Raw genomic sequence first — 17,785 nt, 5'->3', positions numbered from 1 at the left:
CCATGAACTGAATCCCAAGAGAAGGTGGGTCATGCAGCAAGACAACGACCCTAAGCACACAAGTCGTTCTACCAAAGAATGGTTAAAGAAGAATAAAGTTAATGTTTTGGAATGGCCAAGTCAAAGTCCTGACTTTAATCTAATCAAAATGTTGTGGAAGGACCTGAAGCGAGCAGTTCATGTGAGGAAACCCACCAACATCCCAGAGTTGAAGCTGTTCTGTACGGAGGAATGGGCTAAAATTCCTCCAAGCCGGTGTGCAGGACTGATCAACGGTTACCGCAAACGTTTAGTTGCAGTTATCGCTGCACAAGGGGGTCACACAAGATACTGAAAGCAAAGGTTCACATACTTTTGCCACTCACAGATATGTAATATTGGATCATTTTCTTCAATAAATAAACGAGCAAGTATAATATTTCTGTCTCATTTGTTTAACTGGGTTCTCTTTCTCTACTTTTAGGACTTGTGTGAAAATCCGATGATGTTTTAGGTCCTATTTATGCAGAAATATAGAAAATTCTAAAGGGTTCACAAACTTTCAAGCACCACTGTATGGAGATATTGCACCAAAAACCAGATGTTTGCAGCTAGAATAGTCATTTACCACATTAGCAATGTAGAGAGTGTATTTCTGATTAGTTTAAAGTGATCTTCATTGAAAAGAACAGTGCTTTTCTTTCAAAAATAAGGACATTTCAAAGTGACCCCAAACTTTTGAACGGTAGTGTACATCAGGCATTGGTTTCATAAGATAAAAAAGATACAGTGCTTGTCGACTCCCTGAGTCCCAGGAATGAACATTACACTACGTTCAGACTGCAACCTGAAACGACCCATATCTGATTTGTTGTGAAATCCGATTTTTTTGTTAGGCCGTTCACATTGCCAATTATATGAGACTTGTATGCGATCTCCAATATGAACGGAAAACAACCCAAAAGTGTCCCGCATGCGCAAATTGACACGTAATAAGCACATCTACGTAATATGTAAACAAAAAAAAAAGCGCACTCTTCAAGTTTAATGATTTCTTTTTTTTTGTTTGTTTGTTTAATTATCTGGTTAGTGTTAAAGTGTGAGGTCTCGTGTGTGTTTTTGTTTCTGAACTGAAATGAAAACATGTAGCCTGGTAACGAGGGTTGACTCCTAAATGTCTCTCTAATTTCTATATAAGTGCACTACATGTTACTAGGAAGTAATGGATTTTTAAACTCTATATAGTGCACTCGAGCTTCAGTAGGCAGTCATTTGGGATACGGCCGCTGTATTACCAAACTCTTAATTCAGGCTTAATAATTTGCACATATTTATTTTGTCATATTAATAAACTTTTTCTACATTTTTATAAATATTTATTTAGATTGTTTATAGCCAGCTGAATTCTGCAGCTTCTCTCAGCGCTGGCTCAAGGTGCAGAAACACCAGTGCAGTTTGCGATGGAGATGAGGCGAGACCTGGCGATGTGGTTTTTGTGGCGGCGGCTAATGAGACCGAAGGTGTCAAATTACTGGAAATTTCCAGAACAATCTTATAATCTTGTAATACAGGATGGTTTAAGTTATAAATCAGTTATAGAAACTGTTTTATTTAATCAGGCTAACAGATCAACATCCAGGTCCCTACCAAATCCACCATTAGCTTGATCAATTCTATAAAAGTCTATTTAAATTCTGAAAACTGTACAAATGTTGTTGTTTTCCACCAAAGAGGCGGGATTAGCCAACACAGAATAGTGACGTTTGTCTCTTGTTGATGACGTGCAGGTCGCATGAATGCGACCTGTCCGGTCAGACTGCAGTCGCACGTGAAAATAATGGATATGCATCGGATTTAGGACCACATATCCAAGCGGCCTGAGTCGCATGTGAAAAAATCGGACCTGTGTCGTTCAGATTGTCAATAACAAATCGGATACAGGTCGCATATGGGCAAAAAAATCGGATATGGGTCGTTTCAGGGTGCAGTCTGAACGTAGTCTTAAAGTGTGTGTATGGCTTACATGTGGGCCTGCGTGGTGCTGTTGATCCAGAGCTTGTGATGGAGGTGGAGCTCTCCTCGTGTTCACTGGTGTGCGTGCGCCGTGTCAGGATGGAGGCGGGCCGAGGCAGAGACGATCTCTTCTCGGGGCTCCGAGATCCTCCATCCTGAAGAACACATTCAGCTTACATCTCAAAAAGCCTTACACTCTGACCACAGCACATAAACACACCGTGCTGCACATCACAACACTGCTCCTGTTTGTAAAGTGTGCGACCTGTGAGCTGTTATTACACTGAATCAATACAACACAACATGACAATCCTTATTACGATTCTGTCCCGAATCACAGGGGTGATGTGATCATTTTCCATTTCTTAAATGCATGGAGTGTAATTTTCCTGAAGAGATGGTGTTCATAGAGCTTCATTGTATCTACTGTAAATACATCCTTCATGGAAACTGACTGACTGATAAAGCTGCAAAAGCTTATACAGACGGATATAATCTGTCATCAAAACTACTTACGTCAATTTTGAACGTCGATGTGATGTTCCAGGTGACTTTTGTTGACTTTATGTTGATATAAATTGCGTTATGGCACTTCGCAGCTTGACTTACATTACAGTGTCATGGCAAACTGGCACGCTCATCAAATTGTAAATTTCATTTTACTTTTTTTTTTAAATTAATATTTATGGCACCAATATCACACCATACTTAATGAGAGTCACATAAACATACAGTTAGGTCCATATATATTTGGACACTGACACAAATTTTGTTTTTTTACCTGTTTACTGAAACATATTCAAGTTATAGTTATATAATGGACATGGACAGAAAGTCCAGACTTTCAGCTTTCATTTGAGGGTATCCACATTAAAATTGGATGAAGGGTTTAGGAGTTTCAGCTCCTTAACATGTGCCACCCTGTTTTTAAAGGGGCCAAAAGTAATTGGACAATTGACTCAAAGGCTATTTCATGGGCAGGTGTGGGGAATTCCTTCGTTATGTCATTCTCAATTAAGCAGATAAAAGGCCCGGAGTTGATTTGAGGTGTAGTGCTGGCATTTGGAAGATTTTGCTGTGAAGAAAACATGAGGTCAAAGGAGCTCTCCATGCAGGTGAAACAAGCCATCCTTAAGCTGCGAAAACAGAAAAAAAAATCCGAGAAATTGCTACAATATTAGGAGTGGCAAAATCTACAGTTTGGTATATCCTGAGAAAGAAAGAAAGCACTGGTGAACTCATCAATGCAAAAAGACCTGGACGCCCACAGAAGACAACAGTGGTGGATGATCGCAGAATAATTTCCATGGTGAAGAGAAACCCCTTCACAACAGCCAACCAAGTGAACAACACTCTCCAGGAGGTAGGCGTATCAATATCCAAATCTACCATAAAGAGAAGACTGCATGAAAGTAAATACAGAGGGTTCACTGCACGGTGCAAGCCACTCATAAGCCTCAAGAATAAAAAGGCTAGATTGGACTTTGCTAAAAAACATCTAAAAAAGCCAGCACGGTTCTGGAAGAACATTCTTTGGACAGATGAAACCTCTACCAGATCAACCTCTACCAGAATGATGGAAAGAAAAAAGTATGGTGAAGGCGTGGTACAGCTCATGATCCAAAGCATACCACATCATCTGTAAAACACGGCGGAGGCAGTGTGATGGCTTGGGCATGCATGGCTGCCAGTGGCACTGGGTCACTAGTGTTTATTGATGATGTGACACAGGACAGAAGCAGCCGGATGAATTCTGAGGTATTCAGAGACATACTGTGTGCTCAAATCCAGCCAAACCGATTGGTCGGCATTTCATAACACAGATGGACAATGACCCAAAACATAAAGCCAAAGCAACCCAGGAGTTTATTAAAGCAAAGAAGTGGAATATTCTTGAATGGCCAAGTCAGTCACCTGATCTCAACCCAATTGAGCAGCATTTCACTTGTTAAAGACTAAACTTCAGACAGAAAGGCCCACAAACAGACAGCAACTGAAAACCGCTGCAGTAAAGGCCTGGCAGAGCATTAAAAAGGAGGAAACACAGTGTCTGGTGATGTCCATGAGTTCAAGACTTCAGGCAGTCATTGCCAACAAAGGGTTTTCAACCAAGTATTAGAAATGAACATTTTATTTACAATTATTTAATTTGTCCAATTACTTTTGAGCCCCTGAAATGAAGGGATTGTGTTTAAAAAATGCTTTAGTTCCTCACATTTTTATGCAATCATTTTGTTCAACCCACTGAATTAAAGCTGAAAGTCTGAACTTCAACTGCATCTGAATTGTTTTGTTCAAAATTCATTGTGGTAATGTACAGAACCAAAATTAGAAAAATGTTGTCTCTGTCCAAATATTTATGGACCTAACTGTAAGTGAGTAGGTTAATTTTCAACTCAAGTTAAACTCTTCTTCTTCTTCTTCTTTCAGCTACTCACGTACATTAAGGTTTCACCACAGCAGATCTGTTCCACATATTTGATTTGGCATAGGTTTTACACCGGATGCCCTTCCTGACGCAACCCTCCCCTGTCTATCTGGGCTTGGAACTGGCAGTAAGCATGCACTGGCTTGTCCAACCCCAGTGGCTGGGTGTTTTACCTAATCTGCATGTCTTTGAACTGTGAGGAACCTGGAAGAAACTCACGCAGACACGGGAAGAACATGCAAACTCCACACAGAAAGCCCCCCATTCGATTGTGAAGGTTGTGGGTTTGAACCCAGAACTTTCTTGCTGTGAGCTGACGGTGCTAATCGCTACACCACCGTGCCACCAACTCAAATTAAACTACACTAAAGATTTTATTAATAATAGTGACACTGACACTAATAACAAAGCTATATAAACCTAAACATACTTTTTTTTAAATAGCAGATTGTTATGAATACTTGTGACACTGATATGACACTGTAATGACAGTTATGTAACTTAAATGAATGTATTTTTATTAAATAGAATGTTTGAAAACTTATGACATTGATAAGACCGTGTAATGATCGCTATGTGTGTCTCGTTTTAATGAACAAAAGATTGCTGAGTAGTTATAACACTGATATGACACTGTAATAGCATTTATGTAAATCTCATTAACCTTCATATTACTAAATAACAGGTTATTATGGATATTTATGGCATTGCCATGAAACTGTAATGATGAAAATGTGTTATGTAAAATTAAGTTTTATGAAATTTATGACACTGATATGACACCATAATGAAAGTCATGCATGTTTTCTTTCTCATTTGTTATCTTAATAACAACTGTGCCCTGTTGGAATAAGCTTCGATAAATATTTATATATGCCTATGCCACTTGTCGTAAAGGGCATTGTGAAGCCCTACGAAAACAGCTTTCCATCTTAAGCCCTTTCTTACCTTTTCTAAATTCCTGTAAACTGAGAGGGAATCTTGAGGGTCTGTTGAGAAGGTACGGGGCCCATCGGCCTCCAACAATGAGCTTGTTTTATTGTAGAAGCAGGTGGAGTTAGGGCGGGGCTGGGGAAGAGCCGACGCCCGCGTTTTACAGGTGGGGATCTTTGTTAGTGATGTTGGGCTGGGGGTCTGTGATGAACAGTGGTACAAAGATGCATGTTTGTTCATGGAAAAAAAAACACCACAATGGAGGATAAAGTAATGCGAGAAAGGATTCAACCAAAACCAAAAGATCACAATGATATCAACAGGATGATCATTAAAATTTCATGCACAAATGATGTAATATCGATTATCGAGTCACATCCTGTCCATGAGAAGTGCTCGATCTGAAATGATATGAAATGCTGTTACACAAATAATGCATGATGTACATATACTTCCGTTTGACAAAAGTTAAATTTGCTAAGCTGTTAATCCACTGGACGTTCCTGCCAACAAAAAGGCCCGGACATACGCATAATGTACAAACCACAGGATTTGGAAAAAGCCAGAGTAAATTTGCATTTGAGGTAAATACTGTAGCAACCATTATAGGAGGAATCAGATCAGAAAGCTGAGGGTCTTTAAGATCAGAAAGGCCAGAGCAGAATAAATGTCATGTCTGCGCTAATGCTAATGGGAAGCCACCCAGACAGAAGAGTGAACATGGAAGCACAAGATGGTGGAAATGAGGTTAGATGTAATGTGGATGAGTGCATGTGAGTGAGTAGCATTAGTGGGAAATGCTGAAAGGTTGGAGTGAAACATATGGGTTGAAATTTTAAAGAGAATAAATGAGATTAGTGAGCAAAGAATGATGTGTAATGCAAATAGATGCTTCTACAAATTCCTGAAATGAGCTAATTAGCTCTGCCAACTCTGTTGGATGAGGTTGTTTTCGCCTCCATTTGTTTGTTTGGTGTTTGTTCGTTTCCAACGTAAATCAAAAAGTACTGAACTGATTTTGATGAAATTTGGAGGAATGGGCCAAGGAACAATTGTTTAGATTTTGGTGCAAATCCAGATATGTATGTGCATCCAGAACTTCTTTGCCGTTTCCCAACGTAACTCAAAAAGTAGTGAACGGATTTGGATGAAATTTGGTGGGCAGCTTTAGTATTATCTTAGGTTCAAGTGATGTGATTTTGATGTTGATAATTTTTGGCTTGGCAGACATATGCACTCTACTCTGAACGCCCTTCTAGTCAATGATGTTTTGTCACGTGACCCCAGTACGCGTCATCACACAGAGGTTTAGTAAATGCTGGATATTTTTCCACCTAGTAGACCTGCTGAAGCTGATCAGACGATTCATCACAACTGTGACCAAAGGTGTTTGATCAACTCTAGACAATATTTTTAAAATGTAAAAGTCTGTAAAATTGTCTTGATGAGAGACAGCTGACAGGTTCATGAACAGATACCTGGAGAAGTTCCTACAGGTGTCATGGAAGTAAATTACATCCACTAGAATAATCACCGCTATGGGTATTTGTCTTGTAAAGTCATGGAATTTACATTTACATGAATGTTCTCTTAATTATATTATTGAATATATTTGTTAAAGAAATGAACAAACCGACCATGACATTCAGCAATAATACACCATCAGTAACATACACTTGCATTAAATGGTGGATTTTTTTTTTTGTATCATTGATCAATTAAAATTCACTATGGCCAACATGAACAACAACGTAATGTTTGTAGTTGTTACTTGGCAAAGTTCTGAACTGAAGCTGAAGTCAGTTCAAATAGTGGTGTCAAAGTTGCTAAAAAGAAAGTTCTAGCAAGCAGAGAGAGAGAGAGAAGACATTATTGTATGCCGGTGGATGATATATGCGCACACCAATGAGCTGTAAAATTAAAAACACAGACAGGTGAAGTGAATACCATTGATTATCTCATTACAATGGCACCTGTCAAGGGGTGGGATATATGAGGCAGCAAGAGAAGAGAAGAGAACAGTCAGTTCTTGAAGAAGTTGATGTGTTGGAAGCAGGAAAAATGGGCAAGCGTAAGGATCTGAGTGACTTTGACAAGGGCCATTAGCATTAACTTTTTCAGCAGTTTGTGCTACAGTAGCTCTTCTGTGGGATTGGACCATTTGGGCTAGCCTTTGTGTCCCATGAAAATCAATGAGCCTTCGACACCCATGACCCTGTCACCGGTCATCCTTTGGATCCTTGGACCACTTTTGGTAGGTACTAACCACTGCATACTGGGCAACCACACAAGAGGTGCCATTTTGGAGATGCTCAGACCCAGTCATCCAGCCATCACAATCTGACCCTTGTCAAAGTCACTCAGATCCTTACGCTTGCCCATTTTTCCTGCTTCCAACACATCAACTTCTTCAAGAACTGACTGTTCTCTTCTCTTGCTGAATAATATATCCCACCCCTTGACAGGTACCACTGTAATGAGATAATCAATGTTATTCACTTCTTCACCTGTCAGTGTTTTTAATGTTATGGCTGATCCGTGTACACAGTGAGGCAAAAGTATCACTCTGGGTGCTATTTAATACCGTAATTATCAGATCTTCCATAAAAAATGTATTGTTTTGGCTCAAAATAAAAATAACACTTGTGAATTCCCAGGTCAAAATTCAACTCGACAAAGACAGTGAATCAAAAGGCATCAAAAGCCGAAGCATCCTTTCCCCTTCAGTGAACAGACATTTCTGCCGGGTAAATTTTATTCGCTGAGAAAGTGTTTCCTGAATCGCTGCAGCAAGGAGTCAAAAATCATAACTGTTACACATCATACAGAGCCACTGATGCTGCCAACTATTCTACATCTGAAGACTAGAGATGAGTAAGCGATCAACTTTTAATTTAAAGTTTTGATCATTTACTTCTGCAGATTGATTTTTAGTCATGGACTCAATAAACACGATCAATGTAGGTGTTTTTCATGAACACTGAAACACGTGTCACATTAATCATTTCTTACTTAATAATGACAGTGGAGAAAGCCTTAATGTAAAGCATTACCCAAATTCCAACTCTTATGAAACAAAATGTATTTAAGATTACAAAAAACGCTTTCCAAATATATGACTAATAATATTAATAGTGTATTTCAACTGGCACTACTGGTTTATACATCTGTATGAAATGTTCAACATACAGTACCAGTCAGAAGTCTGGACACACCAACTAATTCAATGGTCTCATCTCATCTCATTATCTCTAGCCGCTTTATCCTGTTCTACAGGGTCGCAGGCAAGCTGGAGCCTATCCCAGCTGACTACGGGCGAAAGGCGGGGTACACCCTGGACAAGTCGCCAGGTCATCACAGGGCTGACACATAGACACAGACAACCATTCACACTCACATTCACACCTACGGTCAATTTAGAGTCACCAGTTAACCTAACCTGCATGTCTTTGGACTGTGGGGGAAACCGGAGCACCCGGAGGAAACCCACGCGGACACGGGGAGAACATGCAAACTCCACACAGAAAGGCCCTCGTTGGCCACGGGGCTCGAACCCGGACCTTCTTGCTGTGAGGCGACAGCGCTAACCACTACACCACCGTGCCGCCCTAATTCAATGGTTTTTTTCTTTATTTTTAATTGAAAGTCACGTCATGTTTTAAAGTAATGATGGATGTCCTTTCTCTTTACTTAGCTGCTCGGTTCTTGACATAATACTGTATGGATTGCTACAGTTGTGGAATAGGGCTATTGTGTTGTTTGTATTTTTATTATTGACTGTTTTATCTCAAAGGCATTAAGAAGGCAAGGAACTCATCCACGAATTAACTTTTGACGAGACACACCTGTTAATTGAAAAGATAATACCAATAGTGTGCAAAGCGTCATCAAGGTAAACGCTGGATACTTTAACCCTTTGGTGACTGACCCCTTGAAAATGGTTCCTCCAGGAACGATGACGTTTCAGTTGTCAAGACAACGGAAAAACTAAAATACAAAAACAGAAAGATACGTCACAATGCTCTTGTGCACAAAACAAAATGCTCTTGTATTTGTATTGTAGTTTTTCCGTTGTCTTGACAACTGAAACATCATGGTTCCTGGAGGAACCATTTTCAAGGGGTCAGTCACCAAAGGGTTAAAGAATCTAAAATATCAAACAGATTTAGTCATTAATTTGTTTACCACAAAATTCCTTTTATTCCATCCACATTCACTGGATATGAGCATTCGCACGCTCGGATTGGCTACTCTACTACTAGGCTATCAGCTGATATACCGTGAGTAGAGAAAAACAAAATGGCGGAGCGTGTTGCTGAACCAACCAAGGACGAAATAAAAACCCTACTTGAAAACAAAACCCACAAAATTACCAAGTATTTAAAAGAAACAAAAATAGCTAAAAGAATATAGATTTTTTCCCCCCAATAACTCCTGCTCCACACTCCAGCCCAGTCGGTGGCAGCAATGCACTTTTAAGTTGGTTTGCCAGCCACCAAAAAAAACATAAAGAAGATGATGGTGATGCGTGTTACTGAACCAACCAAGGACGAAATAAAAACTCAACTCGAAAACAAAACCCAAAAACATACAAAAAAAAAACCAACAAAATATGGAATGAAAGTATTTGATGGTAAGAACGTATCTTTTTTAAAAAAATTTTCAAGCATTATTATTATAGCATTTTTCACAAATTGCTCGTCATTTTGCCGGTTTGCTTACATTCTAAGCAGAAATGATTTTGTCGGACGTTTTGTATAAAGTTTTTATTTATCAAATTTGCAAAAAAAAAAAATTAAATGCTCTGTTTCTCAAAATCCAGTGAACGTGGATAAGAATAAAACAGTTATTCCACTCAATCTCGTCGTACATGGCTTATAGCCAACTCGGTGCTACGCGCCTCGTCGGCTATCAGCTCATGTACGACTTGATTTTGTGGAATCACTGTTAATTATGTCCCATATGTTATTCCATAGTTTTGATGTCTTCGGTTTTGTCCTACAATGTAAAAAATAGTCACAATACAGAAAAAAAAACCCTATGAAAGAGTACAGTAGGGGTGTACAAGCTTTTGACTGGTACTGTATTTAATCCTAAAACTGCTGAAAGTGTTAGGACTAGGACTGTTTTGGCCTCTAGAGGCCGCTGTTATTTCCTTTTCATGTTGTGTTTATTTTGGCCTCTAGAGGCCGCCACTGTTCCTGTGTTTTGTGTTTGTGTTAATTGCCTAATTATCTTCACCTGTGTCCTTAATTAGTTTGTGTATTTATACCCCTGAGTTCAGTCCTCTTGTCACGGAGTCTTTGTGCTGTTATGTTTATCTCCAGTTTCCTTTGTACTGTGTTTTTTGATCTTCTTAGCTTTTGAATTTTTGCACTTTGCTTTTCTTTTGGATTATACTCTTTGTTTTTTTTTTGTCTTTTGTTTTGCCCTGTATATAGTGTATATAGTTTAAATAAACCTTTTGATTCTTTTTCTACTTCCGCCTCACGCCTCTGCATTTGAGTCATCCCCCTGGTGGCCTAGTGGGGGTTTGCTGGATTATCACACCAACGAACCAGGTTCGAATCCCAGCAAAACCCTAACAGAAAGACTCCGTCATGACCGACTCAGCAGAGGCTGCTTCAACTGTCTACCCGGCCAACCTTCAGGGAATTATGGCAGCTTTGACACGCTTCGGAGCGACCATGGACGCTCATGGACGTACGCTCACCAGCCAACGTGAGGCCCTCGCTCGCCACGAGGAACTGCTTCAGCAAATTGGGAAAACCCTGGCACAGCTGACATCTCTGCCTGCATCTCCTGCTCCTGATCCAGTTCCTGCTCCTGATCCAGCTCCCACTCCTGCTCCAGTGCCTCCTGCAATGCTGCCTTCTTCACCTCGCGAACCCAGCCTTCCTGCACCACAGAGGTATGACGGCAAGCACAGTGAGTGCCGAGAGTTCCTTACCCAGTGTCAACTCACCTTTGAGCTTCAGCCTACCACCTACACTACGGATCGCCGCAAGATTGCCTTTGTGATCACCTTATTAGCTGGTAAGGCGCGAGCCTGGGCTACTGCTATCTGGCAAAGACAGGGACCTGAGTGCTTTGATTTCCAGCTGTTTTCTGAAGAGATGCTTCGGGTCTTCGATCAGGCAGACATCAGTACCGACGCAGCCCGAAAGCTCATGTCCATCCGGCAAGGAGGAAGCGTCGCAGATTACGCCATCTCGTTCCGAACACTCGCAGCAGTAAGTGGATGGAACGAGACTGCCCTGGTGTCAGCCTTCCACCATGGTCTGTCTGACCCCATCAAGGACGGTCTGGCCTCTATTGGATGCCCAAGTGACCTCGAAACCCTCATCTCACATGCTATTCGTCTGGACAACAGGATGAGAGAACGCCACCAAGCCTTGAGCCCCCCCAGCCTCCCTACCTCTACCTGGAGACCGTCTACCTCCTTCAGTGACTGTCCAGAACCCATGCAAGTGGGTCGTACTCGCCTCTCCGCATCTGAGAGGGAGCGCAGAAGGAGGGACAAGTGCTGCATCTACTGTGGCAAGCCTGGTCACTTCCGAGCATCATGTCCCGAACTCTTGGGAAAAGGACCGCCCCGTCCAGCCGAGGGAGGGTTGTGACGGGGCCTACCCTCTCTCCCGGACTCCCTGGTCAAGGAATCTACATCCCGGTCTCCATCTCCTGGGGTGAGTCTGTCCACTCTTGTCAAGCTTTGATAGACTCAGGGGCGGCTGGGAACTTTATGGATATTCACTTTGCCCAAAGCATCAATATTCCGACTGCACCTCTTGAAGTCCCACTGTCTGTGTCTGCCCTCGATGGCCAAGCGTTAGGTGATGGAAGAGTCACCCAAGTTACTTCTCCAGTTTTCCTCCAGTCTCAAGGTCACAAGGAAGAAATATCCCTGCACCTGATTCCTTCACCTGAGTTCCCAGTTATTCTAGGCCTTCCTTGGCTTACTCGCCACAACCCTCGCATAGACTGGGTAACAAGCCAGGTTGTGGAATGGGGCCCTGCATGCCATGCCTCTTGTCTGCTCTCTAGCTCTCCTGTGTCTCCTGCCGAGCCCCCTGATCTCACCGAGTTATCTCAAGTTCCCACAGAGTACTGGGATCTCAAGGAGGTATTCAGCAAGAGCAGGGCCGCCGTTCTTCCTCCGCACCGGGCCTACGACTGTGCCATCGACTTGCTCCCTGGGACTACCCCTCCTCGTGGCAGACTGTTTTCACTCTCTCAGCCAGAACGCAAGGCCATGGAGGAATACCTCAAAGATGCCCTGGTCTCTGGGTTTATTCGACCCTCCACTTCACCTGCTGGAGCCGGCTTCTTCTTTGTCGGCAAGAAGGATGGGGGGCTCCGACCATGTATTGATTACAGGGGCCTGAATAAGATCACTGTGCGCAACCGATATCCCCTTCCGCTGATGTCCACAGCTTTCGACCTGCTCCAAGGCGCCACCGTCTTCACCAAGTTGGACCTACGGAACGCATACCACCTCATCCGTATCCGACAGGGAGACGAGTGGAAGACTGCCTTTAACACCCCGTCTGGGCACTACGAATACCAGGTGATGCCCTTCGGACTCACCAACGCACCAGCTGTTTTTCAGGCCCTAATCAACGACGTCTTAAGGGACATGATTAACCTATACGTTTTTGTCTACCTCGACGACATCCTTATCTTTTCCAAGACCGTGCAGGAGCACCGCCACCATGTCCGCCAGGTTCTCCAGAGGCTGCTACAGAACAATCTGTTCGCCAAGGCCCAGAAATGCGAATTTCATGTTCCCGAGGTCTCCTTTCTGGGATTTATTGTACGGACAGGCCAACTCCAAATGGACCCTGCCAAGACCCTGGCCGTCCGGGATTGGCCTACTCCCAAGTCCGTTAAGGAGGTTCAGCGGTTCTTAGGATTCGCTAACTTCTACCGCAAGTTCATCAGGAACTTCAGTTCTGTGGCAGCACCCATGTCAGACCTCACCAAAGGGACAGGTGGATCTTATGGCTGGTCTCCTCAGGCAGAAAAGGCGTTCAAAGACCTCAAGGACCGCTTCTGCACGGCACCCATTCTGGTTCTCCCGGACACCTCCCAACCATTCATCGTGGAGGTGGACGCCTCGGACAGTGGTGTCGGCGCGGTGCTCTCTCAACGTTCGGAAGGAAAGCTGCACCCCTGCGCTTACTTCTCCCACCGCCTGAGTCCTGCTGAGTCCCGGTACGATGTGGGGGATCGAGAACTGCTAGCGGTCAAACTGGCCCTTGAGGAGTGGAGGCACTGGCTGGAGGGAGCACAACATCCATTCCTGGTTTGGACTGACCACAAGAACCTGGAGTACCTCCAGCAAGCCAAGAGACTGAACCCTCGACAGGCTAGGTGGGCCCTGTTTTTCAGTCGGTTTGACTTCACCCTCTCATACCGCCCCGGCTCCAAGAACACCAAACCTGACGCACTGTCCAGACTGTTCTCTGCCACTAACAGGGAGAATGAAGTCGGGCCTATTATCCCTGTGTCCCGGATTGTGGCCCCTGTCCGCTGGGGTATTGAGGAGGCTGTCCGACGAGCCCAACGCCAGGACCCTGGTCCTGGGACGGGGCCACCAGGCCTCTTGTACGTCCCACATCAAGCCCGGGCCAAGGTTCTCCAGTGGGGTCACTCTTCCCCTCTCACCGCCCACCCGGGAGCTCGGAGGACCCTGGACTTCCTGAAAAGACGCTTCTGGTGGCCTAACATGGAGAAGGAAGTAAGGTCATTTGTCCTGTCCTGTGAGGTTTGCACCAGAACCAAGAACCCACGACAGCGTCCCCAGGGTCTCCTGCATCCTCTGACCATTCCCCGGCGTCCCTGGTCCCACGTGGCAGTCGACTTCATCACGGGTCTCCCTGAGTCACAAGGTAACACGGTCATTTTGGTCTTAGTTGACAGATTCTCCAAGGCCTGCCGCTTCATACCACTGTGCAAACTCCCCTCTGCTCTTGAAACTGCGAAACTTTTGTTTAATCATGTCTTCCGAGTCTTTGGTCTTCCACAGGACATCGTCTCAGACCGAGGGCCCCAGTTCTCCTCCCGAGTGTGGCACGGGTTCTGCAAGGTCATCGGAGCCACTGCCAGCCTCTCCTCTGGGTTTCACCCACAGTCCAATGGTCAGACGGAGAGGCTCAACCAGGACCTGGAAACCACCCTGCGAGGCCTGGCTATGGATAACCCGACATCGTGGAGCACCTGGCTGCCATGGGCGGAGTACGCCCACAACACCCTGCAGTCATCGGCCACCAAGCTGTCGCCATTCCAGTGCCAATTCGGGTTCCAGCCACCTCTGTTCCCGGACCAGGAGGAGGACGCGGGGGTGCCCTCGGTCAACCAATATGTGAGACGGTGTCGCAAGACCTGGAGCAAGGTCAGGAAGACCCTCATACAGACCTCCAGAACCAACCAGACTCAGGCCAACCGCCATAGAAGACCTGCACACGCTTTCCGCCCTGGGCAGCGTGTTTGGCTGTCCACTAAGGACCTTCCACTGCGGGTGGAGAACCGCAAGCTTGCTCCTCGCTACATTGGCCCCTTCAAGGTGGTGCGCAGGGTGAACCCTGTCTCCTACCGGCTCCAGTTGCCCCGGACTCTGAGGATCAACCCCACTTTCCATGTTTCCCTGTTACGGCCCGTACTGACGTCTACGTATGCCCCTGCCCCTAGGAACCCCCCACCCCCCCGCATCTTCCAGGGGCAGACTGTGTTCACTGTGAATCGCCTGCTTGACTCCCGCCGGGTCCGCGGCGGGTTGCAATATCTGGTGGACTGGGAGGGCTATGGTCCTGAGGAGCGCTGCTGGGTTCCTGCTCGGGATGTCCTTGATAAAGAACTATGTCGGGACTTCCATTCGGCCCATCCGGATCGCCCTGGGAACGTCAGGAGACGCTCCTAGAGGGGGGGGTCCTGTTAGGACTAGGACTGTTTTGGCCTCTAGAGGCCGCTGTTATTTCCTTTTCATGTTGTGTTTATTTTGGCCTCTAGAGGCCGCCACTGTTCCTGTGTTTTGTGTTTGTGTTAATTGCCTAATTATCTTCACCTGTGTCCTTAATTAGTTTGTGTATTTATACCCCTGAGTTCAGTCCTCTTGTCACGGAGTCTTTGTGCTGTTATGTTTATCTCCAGTTTCCTTTGTACTGTGTTTTTTGATCTTCTTAGCTTTTGAATTTTTGCACTTTGCTTTTCTTTTGGATTATACTCTTTGTTTTTTTTTTGTCTTTTGTTTTGCCCTGTATATAGTGTATATAGTTTAAATAAACCTTTTGATTCTTTTTCTACTTCCGCCTCATGCCTCTGCATTTGAGTCATCCCCCTGGTGGCCTAGTGGGGGTTTGCTGGATTATCACACCAACGAACCAGGTTCGAATCCCAGCAAAACCCTAACAGAAAGAGAGATTGTGTAAGAATTTAATGCTACTCACAGATGCCCTGTCTCTGGAATGTCGTGCCGAGCTGAACGGCAGCCGTCCATCTGCTGATACTAAAAAGAGAAAAACATATGGATATTGTTCATCGTAATTCTCATGAGTGTCCAGAAGACGTACATACAAACAACCGGGAAATTAAAGCCATCCAGAAAAACATTCTCTCTCGCTCTCTGTTAAACAACCACCTCCACATGTAAGCATATGGCATACATATTTCCAATACACCTACTCTATGTGGCTGACAAGTTCCAACATTCGAGTACTGTAGAATTTCACACAGAAGCACATACCGTATCACCGTAAGCAGCTGCTTTGAAGTGGAGTGGAGAATAACACACTTTGAAAATGACAAACCTTATAAACAAGGGCTTTTTAACATCTAACTGAGCAATTTACAATGTTCAATGCATATTTAATCCATTTATAGCCATGTTTAAATAATATTGGCTGGCGTTAAGTGGCATATCAGATACAACCCCGATTCCAAAAAAGTTGGGACAAAGTACAAATTGTAAATAAAAACGGAATGCAATGATGTGGAAGTTTCAAAATTCCATATTTTATTCAGAATAGAACATAGATGTCATATCAAATGTTTAAACTGAGAAAATGTATCATTTAAAGAGAAAAATTAAGTGATTTTAAATTTCATGACAACAACACATCTCAAAAAAGTTGGGACAAGGCCATGTTTACCACTGTGAGACATCCCCTTTTCTCTTTACAACAGTCTGTAAACGTCTGGGGACTGAGGAGACAAGTTGCTCAAGTTTAGGGAGAGGAATGTTAACCCATTCTTGTCTAATGTAGGATTCTAGTTGCTCAACTGTCTTAGGTCTTTTTTGTCGTATCTTCTGTTTTATGATGCGCCAAATGTTTTCTATGGGTGAAAGATCTGGACTGCAGGCTGGCCAGTTCAGTACCCGGACCCTTCTTCTACGCAGCCATGATGCTGTAATTGATGCAGTATGTGGTTTGGCATTGTCATGTTGGAAAATGCAAGGTCTTCCCTGAAAGAGACGTCGTCTGGATGGGAGCATATGTTGCTCTAGAACCTGGATATACCTTTCAGCATTGATGGTGTCTTTCCAGATGTGTAAGCTGCCCATGCCACACGCACTAATGCAACCCCATACCATCAGAGATGCAGGCTTCTGAACTGAGCGCTGATAACAATTTGGGTCATCCTTCTCCTCTTTAGTCCGAATGACACGGCGTCCCTGATTTCCATAAAGAACTTCAAATTTTGATTCGTCTGACCACAGAACAGTTTTCCACTTTGCCACAGTCCATTTTAAATGAGCCTTGGCCCAGAGAAGACGTCTGCGCTTCTGGATCACGTTTAGATGCGGCTTCTTCTTTGAACTATAGAGTTTTAGCTGGCAACGGCGGATGGCACGGTGAATTGTGTTCACAGATAATGTTCTCTGGAAATATTCCTGAGCCCATTTTGTGATTTCCAATACAGAAGCATGCCTGTATGTGATGCAGTGCCGTCTAAGGGCCCGAAGATCACGGGCACCCAGTATGGTTTTCCGGCCTTGACCCTTACGCACAGAGATTCTTCCAGATTCTCTGAATCTTTTGATGATATTATGCACTGTAGATGATGATACGTTCAAACTCTTTGCAATTTTACACTGTCGAACTCCTTTCTGATATTGCTCCACTATTTGTCGGCGCAGAATTAGGGGGATTGGTGATCCTCTTGCCATCTTTACTTCTGAGAGCCGCTGCCACTCCAAGATGCTCTTTTTATACCCAGTCATGTTAATGACCTATTGCCAATTGACCTAATGAGTTGCAATTTGGTCCTCCAGCTGTTCCTTTTTTGTACCTTTAACTTTTCCAGCCTCTTATTGCCCCTGTCCCAACTTTTTTGAGATGTGTTGCTGTCATGAAATTTCAAATGAGCCAATATTTGGCATGAAATTTCAAAATGTCTCACTTTCGACATTTGATATGTTGTCTATGTTCTATT

At 43.8% G+C, this 17,785-nt stretch overlaps 1 protein-coding gene across 1 annotated transcript in view; it reads right to left on the bottom strand.

The window, feature by feature from the left end:
• The window catches only part of map2 (microtubule-associated protein 2), a 349,408-nt gene that overhangs the window by 39,935 nt on the left and 291,688 nt on the right, over positions 1 to 17,785 (bottom strand). The window contains exons 13-14 of the mRNA XM_060928995.1: positions 15,799 to 15,857; positions 2,003 to 2,147 (exon numbers count right to left, since the gene is read on the bottom strand). Coding sequence (XP_060784978.1) covers positions 2,003 to 2,147; positions 15,799 to 15,857 — 204 coding nt within the window. The remainder of the gene's footprint in view (positions 1 to 2,002; positions 2,148 to 15,798; positions 15,858 to 17,785) is intronic.

This window comes from Neoarius graeffei, chromosome 9, assembly GCF_027579695.1.
Source record: "Neoarius graeffei isolate fNeoGra1 chromosome 9, fNeoGra1.pri, whole genome shotgun sequence".
Lineage (NCBI taxonomy): Eukaryota > Metazoa > Chordata > Actinopteri > Siluriformes > Ariidae > Neoarius > Neoarius graeffei.
This window is presented reverse-complemented; position numbering and strand designations above follow the sequence as displayed.